We start from the raw sequence: 22,019 nt of genomic DNA on the forward strand, positions 1-22,019 counted from the left end.
GGCATGTGGGTTTGTCCCCAGGGTCAGGGCTGTAGGGCATGTGGGTTTGTCCCCAGGAGGTCAGGGCTGTAGGGCATGTGGGTTTGTCCCCAGGTCAGGGCTGTAGGGCATGTGGTGTGTCTGAGTCAGGGCTGTAGGACATGTGTGTATAGTTTAACTGTATAGTCACTCCTGTTTCTCAAGGAATTGTATTTCATTCCTCAGCCTATAATTTTTTCCAACAGGTGTGTGTGTGTTCCCTTTTATTGAAGGATCAGCTATAAGCTGCTCCAGATACTGTCATACAAGTGTAAATCATTGCAGCCACTAGAAACCCAGAGTTTGGTAGCAGAAGTTCGATTCAACAATACCAGATGTCTTTTGCCAGACAGTTGAAATCTTGGCCCATGACCTTCAGAGCCATGTTATTACAATAGATGAGACTTCTGTCAAAGGAGGTACAGTAATAATTGGAACAGTTTTATCTTCAGATGAAGTTCAAGTATGACTGTGGTTAGGTTAGGTTAGGTGAGGTAAGTTGAACAAGTGGGAAAATGACAAAATCTTACCGCCATTTGCCCTGGACACTGGCTGCTTGGCCTTAATATTCTCCATAGCAACTTGGCCCGATTGGGATGCTGCCTCTGCCGGCCCTTAGTAACAAAAAAAGTGTTTTGACGTCATGATAGTTATTTCTTTTACTATTTCTTTTTATTTTTTTTTATTTTGGCTCATACTGTATGTAACTGCGTAAAATATCTGAAAGTTTTGTATATCTACTTGAAATTATGAGTTAAAAAAGCCATCTTTTCTAAAAACCAGTTTTTGTGATACAGTCATCCCTTGGTTATCACGCCTAATTGGGACCACGCCCAGTGTGTGATAACGAAAAACGCGATAATGAAAGTACAGAACCTATGGGATTTATTCTATTGGTTCCAGGCACCCAAGACCCAACCCCAAGTTTCCCATTTTACCACCATTTAAACCCACTAAGAATATATATAATGTTATGGTAAATATAATAAACACACACAGGCATGGAGGCTTATTACAAAGTGATGAAAAGTCGCTTAATACTGTAGTCCACAAAAACATTAGCTATGTTTTCTTTTTATTTCAGTCCCCCCATAGGAGTCCGTTTTCTCTCGCTTCAGGACACCTGAGTCCTCTGTTTTCTCTCAATCTTAGAGTGCACCAAGACTTCGTTATTCAGTAATGACACAGAATATTGCAACCCCAATAGCAACTGGGGTTGCAATTGGGGTTGCAATGAGGCAACTAGACATGTCTGATTACAGCAAATGTGTTATTGTCAATTTGTAGATGAAAGATTTTATCCTCAATAGATATAAGTTAACATTACACCTGGAGGCAAATGCGTGATAACCAAATTCTCAGCCTGAAAAATGCTTATAACGGCAGGTGTGCAGATTTTGATGGAGGCGTGATAATGAAAATCACGATAACCAAGTGCGCTATAACCAAGGGATGACTGTATAGTCCAGAATGTGATGCCTAGCTTATACCTAAGTATGTTAATGCCTAGCAATAACTCGCCAGGCCAACATACAGGCAATTAAAACATCTAATAGTTACTGAATAAGTAATATTAGGAGGACACGTCGCTAGCTGGCATTTAATTGCAATTCTCAAAACCCCCTCCTTCATCCCCCATCACACTCACTGCTACCGTCATCTTCTTGCCTGGCAAATCAGCTGTATATATGCACAAGGAAAGCTTTGCTAATTTGTGTTGTAATAGCTGAAATTACCCTAGAGGTTGGTCTTCCAACCCACACACCAACCATGTGAGGATGGGGCTAAACATGGTGTAATCTTTCATAAAGCTGGGAACCTTGTCCCCATGCCCGGTGCAGAAAGGTTTGACTGATTTTCTCGCCATTTTCTCAGATTTTCAGGTAATTACTTTATATCATTATTTATCGTTTTTATACATTTAGTATGTTCACTGTAGGCTGAAGTAGGTTTTACTGTATCATGTGTCTGAGGTGTCTCTGAAGGTGTGAGCGTACTAACAGAATTCATCTCAATATAGCAAACTAGTTCACTAAATACAGTGAAAAATATTGGAAAAATGCCTTCCACCAAATCAAGTGTTCAATAGGGATCCGTTATATCGAGAGTACAGTTGTACCCCGATTTACGCGGTCAATTGAACCCACGGGGTACCGCGGAAAGTAAAAACCGCGTAAAGTGAACAACAGAACATATGGGATTAATTCCAATAGAGACTGGCCCGACCCCCAAACTCCACTTTTTCCGACACAAAACTATGTTGTAGTAAAAATAACATCTTAATTTTATGATGGTATACACACACAATTAATATTTAAAAGAAATACAGTCGCCAGGTTAATGTCCATTCAAATAATGGACTCAACTCTTCCCAGCTCACTAGCTCCTACCTCTGAGAAATGTTTGGGTGAAAACACTAGATTTTAACGATAGTAATAAATAATGTAATTGACATTTCTCTTCCTTGCAGGTCAGGGAATATTTTGAATGTAAACTTCATATATTTTGCATAAAAGATAAAATATTTGCTTTTGTAAACCAAATTATTACATTAGATCTAAAAATTGTATGTCTAATGCAAAATCCATGATGTTTATATTCAAATGATCATCATATTGTAGAATTCCAGCAATGTATATTATATTCCCAGGTAATTTTGTATGAATTTTCTGAGCTAAATAAAAAATTATACTTCACCCGCATATATGAGTAGATGCACCACGTAAAATGAAATTCCGGTTCTGGCTAGGTACCGCGTAAATGTAGAATCGCAGAAAGCGAAACCGTGTAAATCGGGGTATTACTGTATACCATTTCCTCTTTTTAAATTTTGATCAAATATCCATAATTCTTGGCATAGCGGCAGCTGCTACGGTCCTTATTTACATAAGAAACAATAAAAGTCGTAGAAATATAATTTCAAAGCTTTTATGTCACTTTGAAGTAAAGAAAATATATTTTAAAACTATAAAATAAGGGAAATGTTAAGTGAATCTTGTGTAAGACGTCAAGTTAAGGTGGTGGTGGACCTTCCCTCTGTTCCCTTAGTACAACATTATGCAATTTCATCATAATTCCTATAGAATTTACTGTAGGTTCATTTGGTATCGGGTTAATATAACTATCATAAAGTAATCACCCCCCAAAAAAAACTCTTAGTCAACCCCAGACCTAATTATTCTGCCTCATTAAATTTCTGGTTGTTTACACAGAGCTCTCACAGCCAGCCCGACACCTGTCTGTCTCGATGTTGGTGTCACCAAGAGGATAAGTATTAGAAGGGAAGGAACTGTTAATGTAATATACAACTACAGTGAACCCTCAAATATTCGGACCTTGTAAATCCGGATTTCGGAGATTCGAACAAAATTTAGAAGTTCCAGGGGCCAAGAAGCCTCCCTAAGAAGCATTCCCAAACCAGAGCAAAGAACATTTTAGGCCCGTGGGAGCTGCTTGACCCGTCAGTTGCTTGAACACAGGTGCCCGAGGAGGTGGGAAAATAAACACAGTTGACATTTGTTGTTTGTGGGAATATTATTTAATTCACTCAAGTAGTGATACAATGTTTCTTATTATGTTATCATAGGTAGCTGCATGGCTTATATAATATGTTTACAACTGTGCCCGTCACTGTTTTCAAATTAGACTGCAAGAAATGTATTTCTCTCATGCGTATTTTGATCTGCACCTGACAGTGGGTGTGGGTAAGGGGAGTCACTTCATTAACTAGTTAGTGCATCGTCTGCAGTTGTAACTCTCCTCACTTCCCCGAGTTCACTGGACTTACTGTTATTATTAGTGTTTACTGATTTAATGGTGATTAATCATGACATTGTAGCCAGGTTAGACTTATCACTATAACCACCAGGCTATTGGACCACGCTGTTGTGTTATTGTAGTTGTTTTTCAACTCATATTTTCGGGTAGATATACGTAACTTTCTTCATTTATTTTTACTCAGTTAGGTACATGCACACTCCATCCTACATATATATTGTGAAAATAGTAAAAGAAATAATTGTCATAAGGGTAAACAATAAAGGGAATAAACAGTTCTTTGTACACGAGTTAGCTGGTTCAGTGAGGGAGGGTGCAGAGTGTAGGGGTGGGGAGCGTTGCTAGGACATCATCCAACTGGTCTTTGTTACTATGGGGAACCAGGCAGTGTATGCAAATGGCGACTGTGTTGTCATTTGGCTTTTATTTACCGGTTAGGTAATACTACAGTATTTTTTTTTGTAACTTATTTATTGGTATTATTGTTATTTATTCCTCACATTTATTGGTACTGTATATATTATTTTCAGAAGACTATGGCTACAGGAGGAAAATACACACAAAAGTTTTTTTTCTTAAATACTCACTCCCTTGTGTCTTTATATGCAAATACAGTCCTGTATTTTTTGGCTTTTTTTTTTTTTAATTATTTATTGTTTTTACACATTTAGTTCATCCACCAGAAGATTCAAACAATTGGCTTTTTTGGACAGGTGGTCCCCCCTTTTAGTCCGGATCTTCGAGGGTTCACTGTACTGTTTGTACAATATCTATGTGTTATTGCATTTAATGATGTATTATGAACCATATTTAGTGTTTATTAAAGTTTCTGAAACTAAAGTAATTATTTCCATTGATATTAATTAAACTACAATTTGCAATTTATAATTCACGATGTCTTGTGGTACCTGACCCGGGAATTATGACGACCCAATCTAAAGTGTGTGATTTTATTTTCTTGTGTTTGATAAAGAAATTACTGTAGCTGTATTTACAACATTCTGCTACTGCTTTAATCATTAGAAGTTAGGTTCTAATAAATGGCCTGTGAAATAATGAGTCATTCACCTTCAGTATGACCACAGAATGATTGTTCAGGATTCACTTCTCCATTTTTAGGTGTACAGGTGTTAGAATAGGGTCCCTTAGATCAGTTGATTGCCCTATTAATTCCTAACCCCATAACTGTGTTATTCCTGTGGCCATGAGAGGTTAAGGGGTTTTGTTTTACTGTAGTAAGTGATGAACTGACTGTCATCTTGCTTATAACTTAACACCTCACATATTGTAAGTGATGAACTGGCTGTCATCTTGCTTATAACTTAACACTTCACATATTGTAAGTGATGAACTGACTGTCATCTTGCTTATAACTTAACACCTCACATATTGTAAGTGATGAACTGGCTGTCATCTTGCTTATAACTTAACACCTCACACATTGTAAGTGATGAACTGACTGTTATCTCGCTTATAACTTAACACCTCACATATTGTAAGTGATGAACTGGCTGTTATCTCACTTATAACTTAACACCTCACATATTGTAAGTGATGAACTGGCTGTTATCTCGCTTATAACTTAACACCTCACATATTGTAAGTGATGAACTGGCTGTTATCTCACTTATAACTTAACACCTCACATATTGTAAGTGATGAACTGGCTGTTATCTCACTTATAACTTAACACCTCACATATTGTAAGTGATGAACTGGCTGTTATCTTGCTTATAACTTAACACCTCACTTATTGTCAGAAGCATCACAGAGGATTTGTTTCTTTATAAGGAGATAGACTAATGTTTGTTATTTAAATTATTAAAGAAGTTCATAACAGCTGTGAACATATCATCTTTGTATCCTTTTTCTCTTACAGGTATGTACTTCAGTGTTGTTGCCTTAATTAGTGCAAGTGTGTGCAACAACCTCTCCATCACCAGCCTTGTGTCTCCCCTCACTGAGTTCATATCCATCATTATGAAAAACAATATTCTGGTCAAGGTTGGTACAGGTTGATAATGCTATTTGATCCCCGTTCAGTGGCTCTCATTTCCCCATAGAATCCCATGTAAACCCAATAAGTGTGGCATTTGGGAAATATGAGTCTACCCCAAGTACTGCAAACAACACAATGGTGAAATATAATGTGTTTATTTACTGAAGATATATATGTTTTTAGCTCATAAAATATATAATTTACATTGCTGGAATCCTGACAAGATGGTGATCATTTTAAATATAAACACCCTAAAATATGCATTAGGCATTCAAATTTTAGATGTAATTTAAGAAGATGAAAATGAGCAAAAATTTTATCTTCTGTGCAAAATATATGACGTTTACATTCAAAATATTCCCTGTCCTGCAAGGAATCCAGCAATGTCAATTATATTATCCTAACTTTAGTCTGAGGTATTATTTATTACTAAAAATGCAAATATACCAAACATTTCTCTGGTAGGGAGGGAGGGAGGGACCCAGCGAGCATGGGAAGAGGTTGAGTCCATTATTTGAATGGACATTAACCTGGCGACTGTATTTCTCTTAAATATTAATTGTGTGAGCATACCATCATGAAATTAAGATGTTATTTTTACTACTGAAGATAATAACACAGTATGAGAATGGAAAAACAGTAGCAACAATCTCACGCGACCTAGGTTTCTCACACTCAACTATATCCACTATTCTGAAGGACAAGGAACGTATTCGTGAAGTAGTGAAAGGAACAACACCTATAAAGGGAACTATAATATCAAAAAAAAGACAAGGTCCTATCCACGATATGGAAAAATTATTGGTGATATGGATAGAAGACCAGATACAGAAGCGTGTACCCTTAAGTGTTCTAACCATACAGGCTAAAGCAAGAAGCCTGTTCCAAAGCCTGAAGGAGCAGGCAGGAGATGAATGTGATCAAACCTTTACAGGAAGTCATGGGTGGTTTGATAGATTTAAAAAACGCTACAGTCTACACAATGTTAAGGTGAGTGGAGAGGCAGCTAGTGCCGATGTTGGTGCTGCCGAAGCTTTTAAGGAGGAGTTAGATGATGTGATTGTGGAAGGGAATTATTTGCCTGAGCAAATATTCAATGTGGATGAGACTGGATTATTGTGGAAACGCATGCCTGAGCGGACATACATCCACAAAGAGGCAAAAAAATGCCCGGATTCAAGGCATTCAAGGACAGAATTACACTTCTGTTGGGGGGGAATGTTGCTGGTTTCAAGCTAAAGCCCTTCATGATCTATCATTCAGAGAACCCCAGGGCTTTTAAACATGTCAGCAAACACACACTGCCAGTGTTTTATCGCAGTAACAAGAAAGCCTGGATGACCCTAGTACTGTTTGAGGATTGGTTCATGACTTGTTTCATTCCACGAGCCAAGGAGTATTGTCTGCAACAACAGATTCCATTCAAGCTTTTACTGATTTTGGATAATGCTCCGGGACACCCACCACACCTGGACGACATGCACCCTGATGTTAAGGTAGTGTACATTCCACCTAACACTACCTCTATCATCCAACCCATGGATCAAGGTGCTATTGCTGCCTTTAAAGCGTATTATTTACGCACGACCTTCGCTCAGGCTGTTGCTGCTACTGAAGGTGAGAAAACGCTCAGACAGTTTTGGAAGGAGTACAACATTTTGTCATGTATAAAGAACATTAGTGCAGCATGGGATGAGGTTACAAAACATTGCATGAATGGAATATGGAAGAAAATCCTGAAAAGATATGTGCACAGTTTCAAAGGATTTAATGAAAATGAAGTTATTTTGGATATTAGTAACAAGATAGTGGAGTTAGGTAAACAGCTGGAGTTAGAAATTGATACTGAAGATGTTGGACAGTTGGTTGAAAGTGTAGCAGAATAGCTCAGTAACAAGGATCTTATTGAACTAGATGCACAGAAAGTTGCAGAGGAAGAAGAGAGACAAAATGTAGAAGAAGAGCCTGCACCCCCCAAAAAGTTTTCAGTGAAACATATGGCAGAGGCATTTGCTACAATTAATAAAGGAATGCAAATGTTTGATGACATGGATCAAAATTATGAGCGTGATGCCAAAGTTGACAGAATGATCCAAGATGCACTTGCTTGCTACAGAGAAATTTATAATGAAAAGAAAAAGCAAACTGTGCAGTCTAAATTGGACATCTATTTCAAGAAGTCCCCCAGTACTGGCTCCTCACGCCCCACCAGTGCTGCCTCTTCACTCCCTCAAGATGATCCAATACCTTCAACCAGCAAGTTTCCACAGTACATAAACCTGTCTGAAGGAAGCGACATTGATGACCCACCCAGCCCTGTCTCCTCTTCTGCTTCATCCAATTAATGTAGTCTCCACGTATCCTGTAAATAGAAAATTATGGGGGCCCTGTGTGCATTCAGCTGACTACATTTAAGGTAAGTGCTCAGTCACACTGTATCCATTCCTCATTATTTATTACTTTTACTGTACTGTATCCATTCCTCATTATTTTTTACGTTTAGTGTACTGTATTTCATTGTAGATTTTTTATTTTTTTATTTTTTTATAAATTGAATTTTTTTTTTTTGTTTTTTTTTTTTTTTTATCATCGGACTTGACCTGGATTTGGGTCCCTAACTTGCGTCATAAGTCGGGGTCTATTTTATTATATATATATACAGTGGGGTATGCTATAACGAACGGATCCTACTACGAATATTCCTATAACGAACGGTTTTACCTATAAAATTGAGAATGCTATAACAAACAAAACTCCTACAACGAACATTATTTATTTATTTATTTATTTATTTATTTTTTTTTTTTTACTAATTTATTGTTTTTTTATTACAAGTATTAATGATATTGGTTATTTCAGGGGTTTAGATGCATATTTATGCACTTTTTTACAATTTTTACAATTTTACCGGTGACTAGCCAAGTCAGGTCAGAAAAAAGGGACCCACAAAATAACTATCATACATCTAGATCAAAGGTTTTCAAAGCATTTTTAACCTTGGGCCACTGACTTGGCTAGTCACGTCACCACCCTTCTCTTAAGCTCCTCTACGTGTGTGTTGGTGTGGGGATTAGTGGATGTCATCATTTTGACCTGACCTCATGTTTTTAGGTCACCCTGTATATTTAAGCCTCTCTCTGTCCATGTAATCCAGTTGCCTCTGAAGATGTCTTGAATAAAGACGAAAGCTAAGGTACTCCGTTGTTTCCATTTTCCAGTGTGATTTTATCAAAATATATATATATATATATATATATATATTAACACCTCTTCAGAATTGAACCCCACAGCTTTGGCTTCTGTGTGACCCGAGGGAAGCATGCTTCCTTCGTTACCAGGATGCAAAGCAGTCCTAGACTTTGTTTATATTTCTAAAATTATATTTCACTTGAAGCTTATAAGCCGTGAGCAGGTAGTCCCCATTAGAGTTCACGGTATATAGCTCGTTGAACAGGCTTTGTGTGTGTAGAATCGTGCTATTGGGCTAATAAATATATATATATATATATATATATATATAGATAGATAGATAGATAGATAGATGAGATGATCGATGAAATTGGGACACAGACATTTAAAAAATGCTTTAGTAAAGTCAAAATCCGGATGCAATCGGACCACCGAAATCGGACTTTTTAGAAAATAATTTTTTTTTTTTTTTTTAGCGGGCTTTTGTGTGTATGTGCACATGCGTGAGCGCCACAGCTGCACAGCGACAACAAGCGACCACATGGTCGCCACTTTGAAACGAGCAATCAAACTGTGACAACATACCGTATACGGTGGTCCCTCGGTTAACGAGCACAATCCATTCTAGAAGGTTGCTCGTTAACTGAGAAACTCATTAACCGAAACCATTGTTTCAATGGGTTTTTGGGTAATTGGTTCCAGCTCACCGAAAATTGCCTAAATTCAACAAAAAAGGTAGAAAAGTACACTTACTTTGAGGTGTGTATGTAGAAGGCTCCTGGATGATGATGATGATGGGAATTAGAATGGGGGTGGAGGAGAAGGGAGAAGAGAAGGCATTGGGGTGGTAGAGAAGTCACCCCATGGCGCCATTTCACCCATGAAATTTTAGTTCTCTTGGTGCAATTCAAGATTATTTTCTTTAAATGAACACTGCATTGCATTATATATTGTCAATATGTAAAATAAATTTCAAAATGACCAAAAATTTGCTTGCATAAACAGAAACAAGGCATTTAGTTGAAGAGAGTCTCAAGCAAGATGTTACCTCCACTGAAAAGACACAAAGACTGACGCCTGTATGGTGTGTTGAGAGGCTGGATGGCATGCATAAAACTAGTTTCATTACCTTCAATTATGTTCAATAATTGTTAAAATTAGTAAAAAATTTAATATTAAACTTTTATAATTATTGAATAGTATAAACTTCTTGATATTTGCTAAAATGGTAAGGAATTTAAGCCCTAGAACCGATTACTGTATTGGCGGACTAATACTACAGCTGGTGGACCGCCAAATGCAAGCGAAATCATGTTCAGGTTGGCTTGTAAGAAACTCGTTAATCGAGGGATTGCTCGTTAACCGAAGTTAAGAATCTTATGGAAGGCAACTCGTAAACCGAAATCTCGTTAACCGAGGGACCACTGTATACTGGTCTATAGCCCCCTCGTTTATCGGTTGACCCTGATTTTTTGACCAAGAAATCGTTAATTTATGATATTCCTCGTTTATAGGTCGACCCACGTTTTTGAGGGTAATGCAACAACAAAACCTTCAGTAAAAACGCTCTACGTCCTGTAAACTGAGGCTCGCCGTGCCTGAAACACCGAGTGCCGAAGGCAAATTGTCTACCATTTATTATTACGACACTTTACACTGAAACGCGGGTAGTTTCAGCAAAATATTGTATATTTCCATTCAAGTATTTATTCAAGTCAATTAGGAGGGAATATTATTGTAATACAACAGTTTTTTAACTAAACCATTCGAAAAGCGATTATTGTAACATCTTTTGAACGAAAGAAAGCGAAAGTTATTGTCTTCGTCACGATTTTATCCAACTTTCCACTGTAATACGTACATAATTTCAGCAAAAATATTACATTTCCGTGAATGCATTATATCAAGCACAGTATGAATAGAATATCATTGTAATATACATAACAGAATTTTAACCGAAAACTATTAAAAAAACGAGTAACATCTCAAGAACATCGGAAGCTTAGGTAAAGTCTTTTGTTTTCGTCATGTATTTTATCCTACTGTATTTTACATTGAAATACATCACGTTTCAGCAAAACTACTATTTATTTCCGAGAATATATTCATTCAGGCGCAGTTTAGGTAAAATATACGTGTGATGTAATAGTTTTTTAACTGAAAACGATTCGAAAAACACGTACCCTCTTGCCCTGTTCAAGGAAAGGACTTGGAGAAGCTGTTTGGTGCTGCAGACGATGACAAGGAAAATGATTTTGATGGATTTTAATGAAAATATTCAGAAATATGGTATCATAGTATTTATTCAAGTCAATTAGGATAGAATATTATTGAAATACAACAGTTTTTTTAACTGAAAACCATTCGAAAAGCGATTATGGTAACATCTTTTGAACGAAAGAAAGCGAAAGTCATTGTTTTCGTCACGATTTTATCCCACTTTCCACTGTAATACGTACGTTATTTCAGCAAAAATATTACATTTCCGTGAATGCATTATATCAAGCACAGTATGAATAGAATACCATTGTAATATAACAATATTTTGAGTCCTACTCTTTCCATTTACAGAGTACTGTACAAGCCCATAATAATGGCTCCTAAAGTAGATAAACTTTGTTGTGTGAAGAGAAAGAAGAACACGTTGAAATTGAGTGACAAACTTGAAATAATTAAGAAACTAGAACGTGGTGTGAGCAATACTGTTCTAATGGAAACATACGACATTGGAAAGTCTACAATTTATGATATAAAAAAGGCAAAGAATAAAATTCTAGAATTCACAGCTTTTTCATTAAAACTGCTTGTTTTGATAAATGAAGCATGCTATATTTGCTATTGAATATACTATCAAAATGTACCTGTTCATCTCTTCTTTATTCCTCCTTTAATTTGAATTTTAAAAGTACTGCCTGAGAATCCGGAAAATCCGAAAATCCAGAACGACCCAATCCCCAAGCAGTCCGGATTTTTGGACTTCTACTGTATACAGTGACCACTCGTTTAACGAACGCCTCGGTTAACGAAATTTCGGTTAACGAACTGCCTTCCATAAAGATCTTCAATTCGGTTAACGAACAAAAATTCGGTTAACGAATTTCTTACGAACTGACCTCAACATGTTTTCGCTTGCACTGACCGGGCAACCAGCTTTAGTATCAGTCCGCCAATACAGTAATCGGTTTTAGGGCTTATATTCCTTACTATTTTAGTAAATATCAAGAAGTTTATACTATTCAATAATTTTAAAAGTTTAATATTAACTTTTTTAGTCATTTTAACAATTATTGAACATAATTGAAGGTAAAGAAACTAGTTTCTGGCATGCCATCCAGCCTGTTAACACACAAGACAGGCGTTAGTCTCTCTCTGTTTTCAGTGGAGGTAACATCTTGCTTGAGACTCTCTTCAACTAAACGCTTTTTTTCTGTGTTTCCAAGCAAATTATTGGTCATTTTGAAATATATTTTCCATATTGACAATATATAATGCAGTACAGTGTTGATTTAAAGAAAATAATCTTGAAATACACCAAGAGAACTAAAATATTATGGGTGAAATGGTGCCATGGGGTGACTTCTCTTCCACCCCAATGCCTTCTCTTCTTCCTTCTCCTCCACCCCCATTCTAATTCCCATCATCATCATCATCATCATCATCATCATCCAGGAGCCTTCTACATACACACCTCAAAAAGTGAACTTTTCTACCATTTTTGTTGAATTTAGGAAATTTTCGGTGAGCTGGAACCAATTACCCAAAAACCCATTGAAACAATGGTTTCGGTTAACGAACTTTTTGGTTAACGAACGACCTTCTGGAACGGATTGAGTTCGTTAACCGAGGGGTCACTGTACTGTAATACCTCGGTTTACGCGTTTCCACATTTATGCGGTACTTCGCCAGAACCGGAATGCCCAATTTACGCTGTGCATCTACTCATATACGCGGGAAGCGGCGGGGCAGGGTGTGCACAAGGTGGCCCAGTCATCAAAACATTACCGAGTTCTTCACCCGCCACCCACCACAACCGGCCCAAGTCAGTGATAGTGATAGTGAGGATATAGACTTATATGGACTTTGAGGGGTTTGACAAAGAGGCCCTGCAAGCCTCTGTGGTGGATAGTGATACAAGTGATACAGGTGAGGGCCAATAATCTGCCCTCTGCCCCGGAACCAATCCCCCATCCCCGTGTGCCCAGCCATCTTTTCTACTAATGTAAGTGTTAAAAATCCTAATATTATTGATATTTCTCTTAATTATTAATTGTGTGTGCATACCATCATAAATTAAAAATGTTATTTTTACTACAATGTACGTATTGTGTCTGAAAAAGTGGAGTTTGGGGGTCGGCCCGGTCTCTATTTCAATTAATTCCATATGTTCTGTTGTTCCATTTATTCGTTTCTCGTTTTACGCGCTACTCCGCGGGTCTTTTGACTGCGTAAATCGGGGTATTACTGTATATATTTTTTTATTATCTTATTTTATCCTATTTCCTTCATTTTCCTATAGGGGCTAGTCCGTGGCCCACCTGAGAACCACCCCATGGCCCACCAGTTGAAGACCACTGTGGGCCTATGCTTATTGTACAGGGGCCCCATACTCCGGGCCCTATGCTTATTGTACAGGGGCCCTTATGGTTGTGAATATATTATATAATGAAATACTCGGTGTACACTTGAAATAAGGTGTCATGGTTTTGGGGTGGATCGGTGGTAGTAGGAGTGGATTATATTATATATAGATAATAATATGTCGTATTTCTTATTTCTTACCGTAGAGTCCGATACCTTCACACTGATTACTTACAGGAGATTATGGCGTATCTACGTAGAAGTTCACTCCACCACTCGACATTCCATGATTTATACTTGATAAATGATGATTTAATGAATTCATTTAATTTTCAACATCCATCTAAGTTATTGGTTATACTATGTCATAACCAATCAGTCATTACCTTTAGTAATAATAAGATAGGATCACAGATACGGGCAGATAATTGCGCTTACATTTATTTGTCAAGCTTCCATACAATGATTTACAATTTGCATGGATATATGATTCTCTCACGTTCACGCTGTAATAAAATTAATCTTCTAAAAGAGAATTTTAACTTGGTGACACATGTGATTACTCTACTATGGGTATAACTTAACAGAGCCTTAATTCTTCAAGTGATACATTTACTGCCAGCCTGGATTGCTTTTGTTGCAACCAGGCTTCATCACAAGAACTTCTTCCCACGGCCATAACAACAAAAAGGTACTCTTGGGTTACCACACATAGTCTCGCGTCACTGACAGTCACTGTGGACGGTTGTCGCGGCAAGTAGAACTGGTAAGCGTGACTTGAATTAACCATTAGGTGCAATAGACCAGCCTGGATTGCTTTTGTCGCAACCAGGCTTCCACACGTGATATTTCCACGGGGATAACAAACCTAGGTTAACACACTTAGTCTCGTGTCGATCACGGTCACGGTAGACGGGTGTCGTGCAGGAGAACTCTGTAAGCGTGAATTAATTAACCATTTACTGTAGGTTTGATAGGCCAGCCTGGATTGCTCTTGTCGCAACCAGGCATCCACACGTGATATTTCCACGGGGATAACAAACCTAGGTTAACACGCTTAGTCTCGTGTCGACGACGGTTCACAGGACGGAGTGCGGTGGAGGACTCTGTGTGGTGTGGTGTCCCGCCCCCCCCTTCAGGAGGGAGAGGCTGGAGGCGACGTCTTAAGTAACCCATGGCTCAGGGGATACTGCTTAAAATGAGGTTTTTGGGTGTGAAGCGATGAACAGTACAACACTGTTCTTCTGCCCACCCCCCTAAAGGCTGGCTAACATACACTAATTGAAAAATACATGTCCCAGTTATGCCTCGCCGGGCGTCTTATCTCTGGTAAAACAAACTTTGGAGTTGGTTGCGTGGGTAAGCCTAACGCAACCCATGACATAAGGTTATACGTTGGCACGTTGCACGACAAATTAGTTTCTGTGGGCCCCCAGATACCGGTGGTCCCTAGGCCAATGGCCTACTTGGCCTATTGCTAAATCCGGCCCTGCTCGAACCCTCGATGCTGGATTCTGTAAAATGCTACTCCAACCATATAAGTGGCACAGGCAATCCCCAATTGGAGGTTCATGGCTCCATAAGCACGATCAACAGGCTTTGTGTGAAATATAACAAAGTCTAGGATTGCTTATAGTGTCCTTGTGGCGCGGTTGGTAGCAATCCCTGGTCATACGCATAAGGTCAAGGGTTTGAGTCCTGGCTGGTGAGGTTGTTGAATATATGTTGAAGTCTGCGTGCTATATGAACTAATGATATATATATATATATATATATATATATATATATATATATATATATATATATATATATATATATATATATATATATATATATATATATATATATATATATATATATATATATATATATATATATATATATATATATATATATATAATTTTTTTTTTTTCAGGTGTGCAGTGTAAGTGACTTGTACTGCTTTTACCCAAATGACTGTCACCCACTAAAACATGCAGCCTTCACTTACCATCCAGTGAATGCACACAGTGTGGACTTGAAACTCTATACAAAGTAAGCATATTTGGTGTTCATAACACATTATTATACTGTAATGTAATGGATATTTATGCAACTAACTAGATGTATGTACCATTTTTTTTAATTAACTGAAATTATCAAGTCCCATTTTATTATGTATGATCAAAGGTGGGCAGTTGTGCCACAAAAGGTTGAGGCGTAACTTGTGCCACAACTTTTTGGTTGTGCTTACAGTTGCACCGCACTTTTTTCCAGAGAGTTGTGGAACTGGTTGCGGCACAACTTTTACAAGCATTTTCAAGCGCAAAGCGCAAAATTTTTCGGTAATAATTAAAAATTGGAATACGACCGCATAAACAAACAGGCATCCTTAGAGCCGATCATTACGAAAATTTCTGTTTCTGACAGAATGATCCAGTATACACATGATACAGGTCGGGCAGCATATTTCTGAACTGTAAACCAGATGAGACACCCCGCCCCCCGTCGCTCCCTCACTCCCCTTTCCTCGCTGTAGTTGCCAAATTTCATCTTTCACATTAACTGTAGAGACTAGAGTTAATGTGAAAGATTAAATCTGGCAACTACAGCTCATTTTGCACACATAAACATTAATTCAATAAAAAAGACATTCAGTAATAAACAATAATGAATCTTTTGTACATAAGATACATAAGAGAAGTGACGCTGTTTACACGATTATGCACGTCGTCTGCATTTTGGCGGGCCGTTCAAACCCGTCGAAATTCAAGTTTCCGGCGTCAAAATTTTTATTTATTTATTTTTGTGTGTGTTCCAATAAAATACGTTAAGAATTAAAAACTCGCGAAATTTGAGAAGCTACTATACGACATTTAACCCTTCAATATGTCTTCAAAGAGACCATGACGCAGAGAAAGTGGTGCTAGTGCTTCCAGGCATAAGCACAAGTCACTATCTATCCAGGAAAAGGGTGAATTTCCATGGTCCGGCACCGGTCAGGTCCCGAGGTTGCCGGACTAGAGAGGTACAACCTGTACCTCTTTATGTCTCTATTTATGTCCATCAGTATCCGCTTAGTTACATTTAAGTATTTCAGTGTTAGTTTTTATATGTTTATGCAGTGTTAACGTAATCCAATGCTTTATTTTTATTCTTTTGATGTTTCGATGTTTAGTATCATTTGTGTCTTAAAAGTTTCGATGGTGAATCAATTTGTTGACAGCCTACGAGGCTCTTTATTGTGTTAATATTTATTTAATTAAATTCTTATAGGTTTACTTTGTTTATTTTTATTCCCTTTTAATTTACTTCACTTTTTTGTTTGGTTACGCCTAGAACCTGGATATTTAGGTAAATTAAGAGACAGCGTAACAACGTACATAAACACTTTTACTCTAAGTCACTACTGTAATGTGATACAGGTGATTAATTTTTATCTCTTGTGCAAAATACATGACGTATATAAAATTATTCACTGTTTTACAAGGATTCCAGCAACGCCGGGCAGATGGGGGAGAGAGAGGGAGGGAGCGAGCGAGGGGGCGTGGGGGGAGGGGAGGTAGTACGTTTGACAGTTGGCACAGGCCCAGGTCTAACGCGTGTATATTTATCAGTTATTAGGTGACTAAGCTTCTCTCTTATAAAAAGCCAGTGAAATGACCTGGGTGAATATAATTAACATTGCTGGGATTCTTGTAACATACTGATTAATTTGAATATAAACATGCTATAATTTGCACTAGACAAAACAATTTTAGTACCATCATCAAATTAGTACATGTGCACTCCAGCTTTGCACTAAAGTCATTTATTTCTTTTACGTTTCTTTTAGTATGGTGTGTGCATGTAAATGGATGAAAATAAATACTAAATGAAATTTATGTAAATCTACCCAAAAATACAGTTGAAAAACTTTTTATAAAATGTACTACAGCATTGTACACTAATGTACTACATTTTTAATATCGTTAGCAAAATATATGTCGCTTATATTTAAATTAATCTCTGTCTTGCAAGGATTTCAGCAATGGAAATTATATTATCGTAACTTTAGTCTGAGATATTATATAAAATAAACATATAGAAATCACCAATCTTTTGTCTGGTAACACAAGGAGGGAGGCAAGGAGGGAGGTAGCCAGCGAGTGTGGGAGGGAGGTGAGGTGACAGTGTGTCTTTATTTATTTGAGATACGATTTGACAGTTGGCACTAAAGCCTGTGTGTTTATTTATCATTCCTTAAGAGTGACTAAGCTCTTATCATAATTTGCCACCCAAACGACCTGGATGAATATAACTGACATTGCTGGGATTCTTGTAAGATAGTGATTTATTTGAATACCTGTACATTTAGTACATGTACAATACAGGTTTGCACTTAGGTCCATTGTTAACCGAGGGACAACTGTATTGCAGTGTACTTGTACTGTACAATATTGACTAAATTCACTAGATGACGTACACAACTAATGAAACACAGAGGTTAGGAAGGCTAATAAAATAACATAATGTCTACAATTGCTAATATATTGAAGTAAAAAAATACAGGTTCAGTATAATATACATACAGTAAATCAGGCACAGTACAGTATAGAAAAATTAAACACTACACTGTTCACTGATTGAGAAGTAAATGCAGTATCGTATCCTTAAATCTGATGGACTTTTCTTGCGTTTTACTTTGAAAATTAGATTTTACATTTCACTTATTTAACTTAAGTATAGTATACAATTTACATATACATCACACAATTTTTAAGCCTGCTCTAGGGCCATTTAGGTTCGCTACTTCCCATTATTTGAATGTTTTTTTTTTTTCAATTTCAATTTCTATTGTTTATTCCTTGATAGAGGAAGCGGGATCCTAGTGCTGTCACTTGGTACCCCAGTACCATAACACCAGAAGAAGCTGCCCAGTGTCACAAGTATATACAGTACAGTCATCCCTTGGTTATCGCGCCTAATTGGGACCCCGCCGATAACGAAAGTACAGAACCTATGGGATTTATTCTAATTGGTTCCAGGCACCCAAGACCCAACCCCAAGTTTCCCATTTTACGACCATTTAGACCCACTAAATATATATATAATGTTATGGTAAATATCATAAACACACACAGGCATGGCTAGGTTTATTACAAAGTGATGAAAAATTATGCTTAATACTGTAGTCCACAAAACATGTAGCTATGCTTTTTTTATTTGGTCCCCCATCATAGGAGTCCGTTTTCTCTCACATCAGGACGCCTGAGTCCTCCGTTTTCTCTCTTAATCTTAGAGTGCACCAGAGACTTCGTTATTCTTAGTAATGCCACAGAATTTGAAATTGCATACCCAATTGCAACTGGGGTTGCAATTGTTGAGGCAACTAGATATGTCTGATTACAGCAAATGTGTTATTGTCAATTTGTAGGTGAAAGATTTTATCCTCAACAGATGTAGGTTAACTTTACACCTGGAGGCAAATGCTTAAAAAAAGCCTAAGGAAGAGAGCATATTCCTTTAACACATAATATCTGACCAGTATGGGGAGGATCATCGTGTCTCCGTCAGGGGGTCGTGGAGTGGTGGTCGAGCAGGCGTCACAGACTGTACTTTTCTGTGAGCTGGAACCAATTACCCAATATCCCATTGAAACAATGGTTTCGGTTAACGAACACCTCGGTTAACGAATTACCTTCCATAAGAATCTTCAATTCAGTTAACGAACAAAAATTCGGTTAACGAAATTTATACGAAATCATGTCAACATGTTTTCGCTTGTTCACCAGCTGGTAGATTAGTCCGCCAATACAGTAATCGGTTCTAGGGCTTAAATTCTTTCCCATTTGAGTAAATATCAAGAAGGTTGTACTATTCAATAATTTTCCAAGTTTTATATTAAATTTGTTAGTCATTTTAACGCTTATTTAACATAATTGCAGTACAATGATCCCTTGGTTAACGAGATTTCGGTTAACGATTTACCTTCCATAAGATTCTTAACTTCGGTTAACGAGCAATCCCTCAATTAACAAGTTTTTTACGAGCCGACTTCAACATGTTTTCGCTTGCATTTGGCAGTCCACCAGCTGTAGTATTAGTCCACCAATACAGTAATCGGTTTTAGGGCTTAAATTCCTTACTATTTTAATAAATATCAAGAAGTTTATACTATTCAATAATTTTAAAAGTTTAATATTAACTTTTTTAGTCATTTTAACAATTATTGAACATAATTGAAGGTAAAGAAACTAGTTTCTGGCGTGCCATCCAGCCTGTTAACACACCAGACAGGCGTTAGTCTCTCTCTGTTTTCACTGGAGGTAACATCTTGCTTGAGACTCTCTTCAACTAAACGCTTTTTTTCTGTGTTTCCAAGCAAATTATTGGTCATTTTGAAATTTATTTTACATATTGACAATATATAATGCAGTGCAGTGTTGATTTAAAGAAAATAATCTTGAATTACACCAAGAGAACTAAAATTTTATGGGTGAAATGACGCCATGGGGTGACTTCTCTTCTCCCTTCTCCTCCACCCCCATTCTAATTCCCATCATCATCATCATCATCATCCAGGAACCTTCTACATACACACCTCAAAGTAAGTGTACTTTTCTACCTTTTTTGTTGAATTTAGGCAATTTTCAGTGAGCTGGAACCAATTACCCAAAAACCCATTGAAACAATGGTTTCGGTTAACGAGCAACCTGCTGGAACGAATTGTGCTCGTTAACCGAGGGACCACTGTACAGGAAACTAGGTTTTGGTGCACCAATCAGCCACTTGACTCACCCAGCAAGACATCAGTTTGTATCTCTGGTCAGTGGAGGTAAGATCTTGCTTGTGGCTCTCTTGAACATAAACTAATTTTACGTTTTTACAGTGCAATTATTGGTCATTCTGAAATTTATTTTACATATTGACAATATGTAGTGCAGGGCAGTGTTGATTTAAAGAAAATAATCTTGAATTACACCTAGTGAACTTAAAATTGTATGGGTGAAATGACGGCATCAAGCATGGGGTGATTTCTCTTCCATCCCCACTTCCTTCTCTTCTCCCTTCTCCTCCACCCCCACTTCTAATTCCCATCATCATCATCAACCAGGAGCCTTCTACATACACACCTCAAAGTAAGTGTACTATATTGCATTTATTTTTACTTTGTATGTAATTTTTGGTGAGCTGGAACCAATTACCCAAAATCCCATTGAAATAATGGTTTCGGTTAACGATCGACCTGGAACGAATTGTGTTCGTTAACCGAGGTACCACTGTATTATGGATCGTTGTGTGATGAGGAGGAGTCTGTGGCCAGCAGCAGTGATCCTGCCTACCAGGACATGGACACGGAAGTTGAAGTGACTGAGACTGTTGACAGCCAGTCGACTAAGGCCAGTGGCAGTGAGGCTTTTTTTTTTTGTAATAAAATTTTGATATTAACTTATTTTTATCAATTATATTTTTGTTTTACTTGTAAATAGGCAACTTTTTTATTATAGTATTTGTTATTTTTTTTAAAGTTGTTTGTTGCGGTTTTGCTTGCGCCGCAACTTTTTTAAAATGGTTGTGGGTGCGGCACAACTATTTCAGCAGAGTTACGGTTGCGGTGCTAAAAAAAAGTTGCGTATGAGACATGGTAAGTGACCAATTAGTAACACCTCCAGCAGAGTTTACCATTGGTCAGGAATTTCACAATGCCTGGCAGCAGGAAGACACAACACTTGAGTATCAGGAATAACAATACTTGGGACCAAGCATCTGGTGTATCTACTCCAGGAACCCATATTATATACTGTACTGTACAGTATTGTCTCGGTTTACGCGGATTTTCTATACGCGGTTGGTCATTTACGCAGCACCTGTCCAGACGCACCAATTATTAGGTACGGGGTACATTTCTGAATTTATGCGGGAAGCTGCGCGGACAAGGTGCGTGCTAGGTCGCTCTTACATCACCGCTGATGTCAGATAACGTTTTGGACTGTGATTGGGCCACACATCCTTACCACCCACGCATCCCCTCCGCCACTAGCTGTGATTGGTCTATTTAACCTTGCTTGCCCAGTCAACAAAACATTACTGAGTTCTTCACCCGCCACCCACTACAGCCAGCCCAAGTCAGTGATAGTGATAGTGAGGATATGGACTTTGAGAGGTTTGACAAGGAGGCCCTGCTAGCCTCTGTGGTGGATAGTGATACAGGTGAGACAAGTGATACAGGTGAGGGCCAATAATCTGCCCTCTGCCTCAGAACCAACCCCCCATCCCTGTGTGCCCAGCCATCTTTTCTACTAACGTAAGTGTTAAAAAACCTAATATTATTGATATTTCTCTTAAATATTAATTGTGTGTGCATACCATCATAAAATTAAGATGTTATTTTTACTACTACGTGTGTATTGTGTCGGAAAAAGGGTAGTCTGGCAGTCGGCCCAGTCTCTATTTCATTTAATCCCATATGTTCTGTTATTTCATTTACGCGTTTCGC

At 37.8% G+C, this 22,019-nt stretch overlaps 1 protein-coding gene across 1 annotated transcript in view; it reads left to right on the forward strand.

Moving 5' to 3' along the window:
• Nucleotides 1-371: 371 nt before the first annotated feature.
• LOC121860007 overlaps nt 372-22,019 on the forward strand; it is a gene marked incomplete at its 5' end in the record, with an annotated part of 30,306 nt that continues 8,658 nt past the window's right edge. The window contains 3 exon segments of the mRNA XM_042357020.1: nt 372-437; nt 5,675-5,799; nt 15,477-15,595. Of these exon segments, the coding sequence (XP_042212954.1) occupies nt 372-437; nt 5,675-5,799; nt 15,477-15,595 (310 nt within the window).

This window comes from Homarus americanus, unplaced genomic scaffold, assembly GCF_018991925.1.
Source record: "Homarus americanus isolate GMGI-L3 unplaced genomic scaffold, GMGI_Hamer_2.0 scaffold824, whole genome shotgun sequence".
NCBI lineage: Eukaryota > Metazoa > Arthropoda > Malacostraca > Decapoda > Nephropidae > Homarus > Homarus americanus.